Genomic DNA, 14010 nt, shown 5'->3' with positions numbered 1-14010 from the left:
TGTGCTCTAATTACTCAGCACAATACTTGGTACATACTAGGTTTTCAGAAAGTGAATTCATGGATACAAGAACACACATATATGTAAATGGCCAAATTGATGGGTAGAAGAAAAACTAAGTCTGCAAGGCTGCAAAAACATTTAGGGTGAAAGAGAAGGCAAGATCTTGTAGAAGATAATAGAATCAAATCTGGGTATTCTAACATAAAAGATTGACCTTCCCAGACATTTCACTTATAGAAAAAGTTCATGAATAAAAATGTCCAAGAAGGTTTCTGTTTACAATGTAAAAGGATATATTAAAAACTTCTCACGAGAACTAACTCAGAGAGTGTATTAGTTTGCTAATCTATGTCTGTGATGAAGAGGTGTCACAAAGTAGGTGGCTTAGAATAACAGAAATGTCTTCTAAAACTATCTGAAATTGAGATGTGGGTAGGGCCATGTTTCCTCTGAAACCTGTTGGAGAAGGGTCCTTCATGCCTCTTCCTAGATTCTACGCTTTTGCCAGCAGCCTTTGGTATTGGTTGGCTTGTAGGTGCATCTCTCTAATCCTCCTTCACATGGCCCCCTCTGTCCCTATTCCCCTTCTCATAGGGTATCATTCATATTGGGTTAGGATCGACCATGATGACCTCAGTTTAACTTGATTACCTCTATAAAGACAATCCTATTTCTAAATAAGGTCACATTCTGAGGTACTAGGTATTAGGATGTCAACATATCTCTGGGGAGGGAACATAATTCAACCTATAACAGGGAGAAATATTTAGGTTTGTAGGGTTTTAGTAAGGAATGCCACCTGCAAATCAATATATAGGTAGAGATATTTATGACCTGATGTGATAGATGCCAAAGATGTCTTTAACTTCAAAACCTTTGGTCCCAAATCTTAAAAACCTCATTGTCTATTTCATATGATAACTAAAGACAACATTCAAGCAAATACAATTGTGTCAGATAAGATGCTGTAGCACTCGACTTAGAACAGCTACATAGTAAGTGCCCTAAAATTTATAAAGGTGAAATGACAGTAAATCCATAGCAAAGAGGGTGCAGTTGATATAAGCTGGGCTGGTGAAGGAAACCTTCCTGGAAGAGGGAGGACATGAATCAAAACTTGAGGCAGGAATACAGAGAACATCCCAGGCAGCAAAAACTATAAGCAAATTCATAGATGCAGAAAAGAAAAATGGTTGAAAAGCCAACAAGTGCTTGAGCCTGGTGGAAGATCACTCTGTGGGAGGAAGATAATTCTACAAACGGAAGGGAGTTCATTTAGTGCAGTGGTTCTCAACCTTCCTAATGCCACGAACCTTTAATACAGTCCAAAGGGGTCGCGACCCACAGGTTGAGATTTAGTGGAAAACTTTCAAGTATGAGGATACTATACAATTAAGATAAAATAAATAAAAACTGAAATAAAACCCCAAAGATCTGTTAGAGAAGAATTAAAGTAACAACAGATGACACTATGTTTATGATCTAAAAAGTTTTATATAAATTTGATACAAAGAGAACAACCCTGAAACTATTCTTAATAAGAAATCTCTACCTAGAACACTAGACAAGACAACTAAAAATATCAAGTTTACTTAAAATAAAAATAATTCTTCAGATTATCTACCATGTTTCTCAGAAGCTCATACTTGAATTATAACAGCCAGCAGGAATTCTATCTCATTTTGATGTACTATCACCTAGAAGACAGAGTGCTCAGAGGATGGGAACCAGAGCTTAGAAGTTTTTTATTACATCAAGCTGTGCGTAGGTGAACAGGCACAAGGGTATTTTTGGACAGCAGGTGCCATAATGAAATGTGGGGGCTAAGGGAAGACTGAAGGTACTTTGTGTAACTGGTCCCACATTTGGTGTTATTCTGCTGTTTGACGTGCTCTGTAAAGGAAGTAGGTTTAGAGACAAGCAGCATGCTAGTAATGAGATAGTAAATGTAGATCTTGCTGCAAGTGTTCATTTCCAGAGCTGTTCATTGATTAAAAAATAGCAAAGAAGACTTAACAAGAGTCATTGGTAATGCTGGTTACCTTGATTTTAGTATTTACATATTTAAATATATTATTTCACATTTAAATATATTATTAAATACAATATATTATTAAATATATATCATATATTATTTAATATAATATTTTATCTTAATTTATTTTTAAAGATGATTTAGAAGGAGAGATAAATTGGCATGGCTCAGTCACTTGGATCACGCTGTTCTCAAGTGGAAACGAGTGCTTTGCCAGCTCAGGTGTTTGGTAATCTTGGATATAGCCATTTTTATGGAACCCAAACTTTGTACCATACAGGCAGACTTCCAAAAATAGCATGGCTCTGTGTCCTGTTTCCTGAGCTATGCAAGTTACTGTTTTATAGACAGCCTTGATACTCATGGTATCATTACGTGTATATGCTTTTGGTTAATTTTTGGCCTTCGAATGTATTTTTACTCTTGAATATCTAACATCTCCTTTGATCTTTTATTTTTTCCAGGCCCCTTTTCAAGGGTTTTCTGGAAGACAGTGGTTGTATCTGAGGGGTAGCAAATCCATCTGCTGTCACTGGGTATAACTGCTTTTCTGGTCTTCTCCGTGACCCTCCATGGTCCACTTCCACAGTCCTTAGTGACTGGCCAGGGTAGAGAACTGACCCAAGTTCCCATCCCAACTTTGGAAAACTCACTTGTTTCTCTGAGCCTCAGTTTGCTCACGTGTGGAAAGGAGAAGATAATGCCTGCTGCCTTCCTTCAGAGTTAGGAAGATGACATGTGAGAACATAGACAAAAAGTCTGTGAGAACTACAGTGGGTCCTATAAATGCAAGTGGTTATGGGCACCTCACTGCCTGGCTTCGGAATTTCTGCAGTCCTCAGGGTTTAGTTTTGCAATTAGCTCATAACTGTTACCTAACGTTGTTTGCTACATCTCCTGGGTACTTGTCTGTTTTCTCCATCTTTGCTGAAAGCCTCTCAAAGGTGGTCAGTGAGTTCCCACTGCTGTGTGTGTCCCAGCACTTAGCAGCCAATGCTGAAATGATAAATTAAGCTGGGCATGTCCTAAATGCCCTACCCTTCAGTTAACCTCACCTCTGGCTACTTTCTCTGACTCACTCCAGGAAGCCTTTTTTTTTTTTTTTTTTTTTTTATTGTTGGGGATTCATTGAGGGTACAATAAGCCTTTTAATTAGTCCCCCTCCTCACAATAATCATTCATGCATTCAACAGATATTTACTGCATACTGAGTAATGATGGCTCATATTAGCTAATGTTTGTAGAGCTGTGCCAGGCACTGTGCTTAGCCCATTACATAGAGCTCCTCACTTAAACCTTGTAACAACCCATGAAGAAGTCATTGCTATTATTTTCATTTTAAATATGAGAAAATTGGTAAGTGACTTTCCCAAGAATATTCAACTACAGAGTGGCAGCATAATTCGTTCACAAATAATCTGCACGAGAGCCCACGGTCTCTACATTATGCCCAATGCTCCCTGCGTGTCTGCAGTGAGCCAGGGGCTGCTGTAGGCACTGTGGACCATGATGAATCAGTCACGATCCTCGGGGCCCTGTGGGGCTCATCCTTTAGTGAGGAGACAGGCCAGTAAATAAATAACTATAGTGCAAAGGAGGCGAGCCTGAGGGAAGAGGAGAATGCCATTGGGGGAAAGAGACAGCAATGTGATCTAGAAGAAATCCTAGGGAAGGATTTCAGAAAAGTATCCAGAGAGAGGCAATGTTTAGGATCCTGCCTGAGAGGCAGAGAAGCTCGTCAGCAGAGAACAGGGGTGCAAAGATGAGTAAGGGGCAACCTAAGATTAAACCAGAAAGGAACTTCAGACTTCTCTGTGAAGTACATGATTACGGGCCAGCCAAGGAGCTGAACTTTAGCCTGTGGGTGGCAGGGAGCCAGTTGATGTTTCTCATAACCTTTATTTTTAAAAATAGTTTCAGGGTTTCTTTAATTTCAAAAATACCACATAGCACTCTACTATCTCTTTCACCTACTTTCCCTAGTTGTCACCATTTGGGGACCATTTGAGAGTAGTTTCAGATGCTACTTCATTGCATCTTTTTTTTTTTTTTTTGGCCAGGGCTGGGTTTGAACCCGCCATCTCCGGCATATGGGACCAGCGTCCTACCCCTTTGAGCCACAGGCGCTGCCCGTTGCATCTTACTACTTCAGGGTTTACCACCTAAGTACAAGGATGTTCTCCCATGTAACCACAGTATAACCATCAAAATCTACAGATGGCACTGGTGTAATCTTACCATCTAATCCACAGACTCCACTCACGTTTCTATAGCTCCAAGGTCCAGTCCAGATCACGTGTTACATTTGGTTCTCATTTCTCCCAAGTTCTGAGGAGGCCCAGCTCTGCTCAGCTTCTGAGGTTAGACAAGACCAGGCACACTCAAGGTGGTATGGCCACAGACTGGTTCTCGTTTCTCCTAGATTCCTTCCCTCTGGAGTATTCCTCAGTCTTGTCTTGTTTTTCATATCTTTGACATTTTTTAAGAGTACAGGCTGGTTACTTTTTAAATGTTCCTAAGTTTGAGTTTGCTCGACGTTTCCTTACGATTTTTGAATTTTTAACAAAGATAACACAGACGTATGCTACATTCTTCTTAGTAATCATATCAGGAGACAGACCATGGCGTGTCCCATTACTGGGGATGTTAACGCTCATCTCTTGGTTAAGATGAGGTTAGCTAGACTTGTCCACTGTAAAATTAGTAACTATATTAAATTATTAACAGTAAGTAACAAATAAGTATTTTACCAGGGAATAATGAGACTAAGTAAACATCCTGTTTCTCATTAACTTTTCATCCATTGATATATTATTCACTGATGATTATTGCCTTGGTAGCTTTTATTATGATGGTAGCCAAAGGGTAACTTTCCAAATTCTTGAATTCTATTATAGGGTAGAGTTTTCACTTCTCTCCTATTTACTTTATGTATGTATTCATTTATTTATTTATTGCAGTTTTTGGCTGAGGCTGGGTTTGAACCCGCCACCTCCAGCATATGGGGCTGGCACCCTGCTCTGTTGAGGCACCACCCCTATTTACTTAATATATTTACTAATTTCTACTTTACATAAAGAGTTGAAATCCATTACTACCAAATTATCCCAGATACGAGCCATGAGAGCCCTTTCAAGCTTTTTTTTTTTTTTTTTTTTTGCTGTTTTTGGCCAGGGCTGGGTTCTAACCCGCCACCTCTGGTATATGGGGAGGGCACCGTACTCCTGTGAGCCACAGGCACCGCCCTAGTTCTTTGAACACCTCCCAGTTTACTGGTGTAAGATCGTGTAGGCTCATTTTTCATTTTCCCCAGCCCCTTCTTAGGGCTTAATTTCTACAGAAACTGGTTTATTAGTGGAGAATGGTATTTAGATCCCAAGAGCTGGGCACTTGCTGTGTTGGACACTACTGGGATGTCACTGCTTCTTGACTTTTCAGAGGAAGAAGCTAAGAAATACTATATGCGTATGCTATATACATAGACGAGTGTGAGTATATATATTCATTTATATCTGCTGATGTATCTCTATGTATAGAGGTCGTGAGTGCATGCTATTTTCAATACAATCCAATTCTACAAGGTTTATTCTAGTCTTTCCTCTTCCCATGTTTGTAACTCTTTTCTGACAGGAGGAATCTGGCTCCCATTATTTTTCTTTTCTTTTTCTTTTTTTTTTTTGAGACAGAGTTTCACTTTCTCACCCTCGGTAGAGTGCTGTGGTATCACAGCTCACAGCAACCTCCAACTCCTGGGGTTAGGTGATTCTCTTGCCTCAGCCTCCCGAGTAGCTGGGACCACAGGCACCCGCCACAACGCCCGACTATTTTTTGTTGCAGTTTGGCCAGGGCCAGGTTTGAACCTGCTAGTATATGGGGCTGGTGCCCTACCCACTGAGCCACAGGCGCCGCCCAGGCTCCCATTATTTTTCATGTATTTATTCAGTCCTCCCTGAATGTTTGACTCCTGGCTGTCCTGGTCCAGTACACCCTGTCACGTGCCAGTGGGTCACTCCCCACCAAACCTCATGCTGAAGTTCAGCTGCCTCAAAGGGGCAGAAGAAAGGAAGGACAAGGAAGGAGGAAAAGCCAGTTAGAAAGGTTGCTGCAGACATGCAGTGCCCTGCTGCTCCATGGGCACATCGGACCCAAGCCGAGCCCTGGTTATCCTAGCACATTGCCACCCAACCCCAGGGGAGGTTTTTTTTTTTTTTTTTACTAAGAAAAGTTATTTGTAGTTTATTTCAAATTCAAATGTACTTGGATGTCTTATATTCTTACTATATTTGGCAATCTTAGAATGACAAGACAAAAATCCAGTAACATGTACACTATAATACTGTCACTATTTTTGAATACACAGGCTAGTGAAGAGAGGGAACCAGGTCTCACAATGAATGCAGCATGGACATCAGAGAATCCTTGGTGAGGTATTGCAGAAAATATAACATTCATGAAATTTTTATTTAGCTGTAAAATAATAAGGAATGTTATTTTAGCTATAAAAATAAGGAGTATCTTAGACTTTAGAGAGCCAGATGTAACTATCTACTTAAAGTCCTACCATGATACATTCTAATGTTTTTCTTTTAGAGATGTGTCCCTCTATGCTGCCCAGGCCAGAGTGTACTGGCCATTCACAAGCATGATCGTTACACATTGCAGCATAGAATGCCCAGGCTCAGCAATCCTCTTGCCTTAGCCTTGAGAGTATCTATGATTATAGATGTGTATCACTGTGCCTGGGATAAGTTTTAAGGTCACATTAGGCCTTTCACTTCAGATCTTTTTGGAAAATAGTTGCATTTGGATGGAGGATGATCTTACCTCTTAATTGATTATAAAATAATTATAGGAATAACATCTCTCCAGCTGACATAGAATTCCAAAGGGGAGGAAAAAAGAAAATCTAGTTGGTCTGTTTCATTGATCAAGTTTGTTTCAATGAATGCATGTGCCTCACAGTATGCAATAGTTTTCTTTTCTTCTTTTTTTCCAGATAGGGTCTTGCTCTGTTGCCCAGGCTAGAATGCATTGGTTATCATCATAGCTCACTGTAACCTCAAATTCCTGGGCTGAAGTGATCCTATTGCCTTAGTCTCCTAAGAAGCTGGGACTATAGGTACATGCCGCCATGCATGGGTAATTTTTTAATTTTTTGTAGAGACAAGGCCTTGCTATGTTGCTCAAATTCCTAGCCTTAAGTAATCCTCCTGCCTCAGCTTCCCAAAGTGTTGGATTAGAGGTGTGAGCCACTGTGCCCAGTCTACTTTTCTTTTCAATTATCCAAGAATAATAAGGATGAACAGGAATCAGGTATTTTTCTTAATATAGTATAAGTGCCATTATAACATTAAGAAAATAATAAAAACTGGAGTTATCTAGCTCAATTTGAACAGCCTCTCTAACCTAAATTGGGTAATTCTAGGACAATCAATTTGGACATTGTATTTTTCCTATCTGGTTCTCTTGCTGTTTATGCAAACTATAAAATATACAAATACCTGTAAATATTTTATACACAGTATATATGGGCTGCATACCTACTCAAATTCTTCAAATTGAATTATAATACCTTACTACATTTTTTAAAAAGGATTTGTGTGATTTTATCTATATATTTTAGTTTTTTGCCTTTTGTAAAGAAGATGCAGTCTTGCTATGGTTGCCCAGACAGGCCTAGAAGTCCTGGGCTCAAGCAATTCTTCTGCCTCAGGCTCCTGAGTAGCTGGGATTACGGGATCCCACCAGCATGCCTGGCTTGGTACATTTTTTTATGGATTATCACATGGAATTAAGCAGAGTTGGCATCAGTTTTGTTCATCAAAGTTGCTTGTAGAATGCGGCAGAGCTTGAGCAGGGCTTCTAGGGTGAGCCAGCTGAAACTTTCTCCTCAAGGCCCGGGTCATTAGAGGGGTGAGACCAGTTCCTGAGTCCATATTTTCTTTATTAGTAAGAGGGGTACCACCTGGGCTCCTTTCTACGTTGACTTTTCTGAGTAGTTTCCGCAGATCTATCTGGCTTTTATTAGGAGTAATTAAGACATTTGTGACTCGAGTTGATAACACTTTGGAGTTTGGTTTCAGGGTAACACGCTGTAGATCAGAGACAGTAACCAGTGGATTCTGTGCCTTTGGTGATGGTACAAGCTTCCTCCTGTCATCAAAACTCTGGGTCTTCTTTAATTTCACAGTCAGTAGATCTTTAACTGTTATCTGCATGGGTCCATCTCTTTGTAATGGTCTAGTCTGAAGTGCTTTAGTGAGATTGGATTTTGCGAGCAGCAAAAGTGCTAGTGGTGGTGGTGGTGGTGGTGGAGGAGGAAGAGAAGGAAGTGGGGGTGGAGGAGGAGGAGGAGGAGGAGGAGGAGGAGGAAGATGGTTGGCTGGCTGTGGCAGTGTGGGAGGAGATATAATTTCAGCTCCAGATTCTCCAGGGGTGGTTAGAACACAGGTGGGCACAGCTATAAGTTTACTATTCATGTGACACATCTGACCACAGCTTGGACAAGAAGATCTTTCTGAGACGGCCTTCAGTGTTTCCTGGAGCTTGCATAATTTATTTTCCAAAATGAAAAACTGTTGTTTGAGACTGTGAAGTTCTCGGTGGCAGATACGAGATGGAAAGACGGTATCTTTCAATCCTTCTAAACTCTGGGCTATGCAGTTCTGGCACCACGTGTATATAGACCATACTTTATTTGTCCAAAGTTTTATTGTATCTTTGATGTTGGGAAAGTTGAAGTTCCAGGACAATCTTAGCCAGCTCCTGCTATGGGATACATCTGTTGAAGAAATAACTATTCTTTCAGGTGAGGGTGGTGGAGGAGGAGGTGTAATTAGCCTGGGCTGGAGGTGAGACACTTTTTTTAAATAATCTTTTGGCTTTGGCTTTTAGCTTCCTTCTTCGTTGTTTGAACTTAGGCATGATTTTAGTCTAAGAGCCTGTGGATTAGATGGAGTCCGGGCAGGGGCCTCTTCCATGCCATAAAGCCCAGGGGAGGTTTTTAATCAAAGTAAAGGACTAGGGTTTTTTGTTTGTTTGTTTGTTTGAGACAGAGTCTCACTATGTCATCCTTGGTAGAGTGCTGTGGCATCACAGCTCACAGCAACCTCAAACTCTTGAGCTTAAGTGATTCTCTTGCCTCAGCCTCCCAAGTAGCTGGGACTATAGGCGCCCACCACAAGGCCTGCCTATTTTTTGGTTGCAGTTGTCATTGTTGTTTGGCAGGCCCAGGCTGGGTTCGAACCTGCCAGCTCTGGTGTATGTGGCTGGTGCCCTAGCCACTAAGCTACAGGCGCCGAGCCCAGGTTTGCATTTTGGACTGACTCTTTGTTGGCTGAGGGCCGAGGATAGATTGGAAACTGGGAGATGGAGAGATAAACTGAGAGGTACTAGTGAGAGTTCAGGAAACCAGAAGGGGGATGGGTCCTAGAGAGTGTCTGTCTGCCCTCCTTCGGCTTTCTCGGTGTGTCTCATCTAATATTAACACCTTGCTGTCCCCCTCCTGACCCTAGAGGCATTCGAAGGGAAACAACTGACTTGGGAAAACTTGAAAAATCACAGGATAGAAATGTTGGGCAGAAATATCAAGTTGTTACAAGTTTGCAACAAATAAGTTTACAGTTTTTTTCCTCCAAACAAAAACTGCATTTTACAATTTTGAATAAAGAAACAAGCCTACTTTGCTGCAAAAGCCAGGATCAGAGAAGGTTCTCAGGGCTTAATAGCTGGCGGTGAGGAGAGAGCCATTAGAAATTATGTGTGTTTATACCAGCAACAAACATTGAGTTGCTGGAGGCAACGGGCATTACCTTCTCTGAAAAAGTAGGAGAGAAAAAACCTTGGCAACTCACATAAGGAGCCCTTGTCCAAAAGAGGGTGAAAACTCCTTTTGTATAGCAACTGCGAACACAAGCTGCTAGAAAGAGCCAACCTCTGTGGGTCCTTGATTGCCCACACTAACTTGGATGGCCACCTGCACAAAACATGAATACATCTCCCGGGGAGGGGCGGGCACCCTCTGCCTCTGCGCCTCTGGCTGCCAAGGACACTGCCGCTTTACTGAAATAACAACTGCCAGTGTGTTCATGACCCTGGCTGGTGTCCGTATGTTTCTTTCTATTATTTAGAAATAGATCTGTCATTTTGTCACTTGTCATTTTCTGAAGCTATGAGTGCCAGGGAGCCTCGCATTTGTCACTCAGGTCTACTTTGTTCTGTTGTATTCATCATCTTGGCCTTAAGAAAGAGTATGATACAATAATTAGGCACGCAGGAGCCAGGCTGCCTCTGAATCCTTCAGGCTGAGTCTGAATCCTGACTCTCTTGTTTACAGGGTGCATTATTTTAGACAGGTCACTTAACCTCTCAGAGCCTCTGTAAAATGGGGAAACTTATAGCACTGTCTTCATCGGGTTGATAAAAATGGCAAATAAGTCTATATGTGATCCCGCATCCTGGGTGAGCTTTGGCTTGATCGCTGCTGGGACTTCAGTGACAGAGGCTGGGATGAAACATTGCCGTGGCTCATAAATCCACAGCATGGGTCCTACTCTCAGTGTCCTTGTGTCCCAGCCATGGTGATCTTGGGTGTGATGCGGGGCCTCTGTGGAAGACCCAGCAGAAGGCATTCTGGGTCATAATTTGACTTTTTGATAGCCCTCAGCTCCTGCTTATTAAAATGCAGCCAATCTCACAGAGCTGGACAGGTTACTTAACTTCTTGGAGCCTCTGTAAAATGGGGGCAACACGTGTAAAGCAGCTGGCATAGAATATGGCTCATTCGCAGCTGTGTCAATGTTAGTATCGCTATAGTTATGGTGACCGTTCGTGATCCAGCCAGATTGTGGGTCATGTTACAGGCATGTGGCTCATGGTTAAGGTTACTCTGGCCAGACCCAGGCAAAGGGAAAGGTAGGACCACAGTCCAGTAGGCCAGACTTTGGGCAGAATTCAAGAACTACCAGGGAAACAAAATGGGAATTAGGAAGCCAAGTCTAAAGTCTAAAATCCAGTTATAAGGACCGACTAATTTAGGCAGACTCCATGCTGGGAAAAGGGCAGGAAGACTATTTCAAGTACTTAAGGTGGAGAGTAAACCTCCATCCCCTGCCTTGGTCAGGGGTCAGTTCTTCAAGAGCTGGGCAGGGTAAAGCCAGAAGGGGATCAGCTGTCATCTCTGAGCTCACAGAGCCTATACTACAAGCAGGTTTTGACCAAAGGGACAGGAACATGGAGAAGGGCAGAGAGGAAATAAAGCAGTATAGAAAATGAATGCTGGAGAAACCACTGCCTCCCTAACATTTTGGGCAAAAGCTCAACCACAAAGTTAGACACCTGAGGCCTAGAAGCTGAGAGAAACCACAGAGTCTTCTTTACCACCCTCCTTGCCCAGGACCAGGATCCTCTCGCCAAAACCGCTGGGGCCAATGTAGTTCAGAATTCTTTGCATTTTAGAAAGATGTTAGGATTACTAAGACATAAATTGTATAGTGCCCTGAGCAATTTCTGAGAGAAAACACCATAATCTAACAGGCTAATAATACTGTAGTAAAATGTATAAATATTTACACAAAAATGAGATGCAACTTACCAAAAGCATGTCAATTCAGGTCCGATTTTGTTAGAATGAGTTTACCCCACACTAAAGGAAAACTTGTGGTGTTCAGAGCTTTTAGGACTTTGAAACTGGGAGCGAGCAGTAGTTTAAAGGACACAGCTGAGATGCTGACCAGACAAGTGATCCAAAGGGATACACACAGCTCCCTGGAAATCAACTCAGTTGGAGTCCCCACATGCTCACAGAACATCTGCCATGTTCCAGACACCGTGCTAGGCGCTGCGGTTACAGGGGCTGGCGCTTTACTTCCCTAGGTCTGTCATAACCAGTGCCACAAACCGGGTGGCTTAAAACAACAGAAATGTTTTGTCTCACAGTTCTGGAAGCTAAAATCAAGTACAGAATTAAGGCATCAGCAAGACTATGCTCCCTCTGAAACCTGTAAGGGAGGGTTACCTTCCTTGCCTCGTCCAGTTGCTGGTGGTCGTTGGTAATCCTTGGCATTCCCTGGGAGTAGACACGTCACTGTGCGCTCTTCCTCTCTCATAATGTATAAATTATTTATTGTATTTATTATTTATGCATAATAATACCAATAATACATGGTATTATTTCTGTATGTCTCCCTCTTTTCCTACAAGAACACCAGTCACATTGGTTCAAGGGCCTACCGCACTCTAGTATGACCAAAGTGACTGAGTCTGCAGTGGCTCTATTTTTATAAAGTCACATTCTGTAATACCAGGACTTAGGAATCCTAGCCAATATGTCTTTTGGGGAGACACAAACCCATAATAAGTGGCAAACCAAAATAAATGTGGTCCTGTACCTTCATCAAGCTAGCAGTCTAGCGGGGTGATCAGATTACACGTACATAGAGAATTTCCAATGGGGGAATATTAATGGGACCACATAGTAGGAGAATTTTACTTAGATGAGGGTTTCTTTCCTGAAAGAAGAACATGAGGAAAAGATGAGTAAAAATCAGCCAAGCACAGAGGGAGAAGAATCACTAACGCTTCCCTCTCTGAGGCCCAGTCTGGAGCCCTGTCCTCCACACCACTGGAAGCCAGGCCCCAGGACCCCAGGAAAGTCTTCCAAGTGTCTCACAGGCTGCTGGCTGCCCCAGGCCTGCAGCCTCCTCCCCAACACAGCCCCAGGCATAGAGTGCAGGGAGCATCAGCAAATCCCAGGAACACCCCCCGCAGCCTCTGCAGCAAAGACAAAGGGGAGAGTCTCTGCTTTCCCTGTTTTGATCTAAGTCGATTTAAATGTTTTTGACTCACAGTCAGCAAAGTGCTTATAATACACAGATAGCTTCTGCTGACCTCCTTGAGAATGTACTTTTATCAGAGCAGAATGTACTTTTATCAGTATGTCTGCTTGGTGAGTTTCTCCAACCGTGCTCAAGTGGCCCCAGGGCTACCACAATGACTCTGCTTTGTGGTCCCAGTGGCTGCCAGAGGCGGGGCAGGGATGGGGAGTGAGGACATAAAGCCTCAACTCTGAGGAGCTTTAACCTTGGGTCAGCATGAGCGGTGCAGGCAGCTCCTTTATGAAAGACACAGAGGAGCCATCACCATTGGGCATAGATGTTGCATTTTGTTTTATGCCCACAATATTTTAATATTTCACTTAAAAGTGGAAGGAAAAAGCCTTTTTGAAGCATAACAAATATAAGAAAGGTGCACACATCCTACATCTACAACTTGGTGGTTTCTGACAAAGCGGACCCAGATCCAGCACCCAGATGAAGGTAACATCCCAGCAGCCCTCCTTCCTGCACCTTCCTTCCGGTTCCAACCCTCCAGGGGTAATCATCATCTGGCTTCTAACACCACACTATGGATTAGTTTTAGTTTTCCAGCTTCTGTAAATGAAGGCAGACAGTGTGAAGTTTTGCATTTGGGGCTTTGTTCATGCAATTTTATGTTTGTGAGATTCATCCGTGTTGTTGTTTGTTGTTGCCATTTATTCTCATTGTTATATATAGTGTTGTACGAATATATCAGAGTTTTTTATTCATCATCTGTTGATGGATGTTTGGGTTTTTCCCAGTTTGGGCGATCAGTAATAGTGCTGCTATAAACCTTCTTACCCATGACTTTGATGAACATACACACACATTGAGGAAAGGTATATTCTTGTATTGGTTGTCTACCACTGTATAATAAATTCCCCCCCCCCAAAAAAAAACTAGGAGCTTAAACAATAATAAACATTCTGTCATGTGTCACAGTTCATGTGAATGAGGAATTCAGAGGCAGCTTGGAAAGGCAGTTCTGGCTCAAGATCTTTGCTGATGTGTGGTTATCATCTAAAAGCTAGCCTGGGGCTGGAGGATCTGCTTTCAAGGTGGCTCACTCACATGGCTGGCAAGTTGCTGCTCACTACTGATGTTAAGGCCACAAAT

At 42.3% G+C, this 14010-nt stretch overlaps 2 protein-coding genes across 3 annotated transcripts in view; one reads left to right on the top strand and one right to left on the bottom strand.

Annotated features, from left to right (window-relative positions):
• Nucleotides 1-14010, top strand: part of ADAMTSL1 (ADAMTS like 1) — a 1032656-nt gene that overhangs the window by 855148 nt on the left and 163498 nt on the right. The gene's annotated exons all lie outside the window — the stretch shown is intronic.
• On the bottom strand, nt 7738-8962 carry LOC128572086 (proline-rich protein 11-like). The gene is given in 2 exon segments (XM_053572030.1): nt 7738-8899; nt 8901-8962. Coding segments are annotated over 2 exon segments (1116 nt in total). The 3' UTR covers nt 7738-7845.

Source organism: Nycticebus coucang, chromosome 2, assembly GCF_027406575.1.
Source record: "Nycticebus coucang isolate mNycCou1 chromosome 2, mNycCou1.pri, whole genome shotgun sequence".
Lineage (NCBI taxonomy): Eukaryota > Metazoa > Chordata > Mammalia > Primates > Lorisidae > Nycticebus > Nycticebus coucang.
The sequence above is the reverse complement of the archived record's forward strand: the minus strand, read 5'-3'. Positions and strand labels throughout refer to the sequence as shown.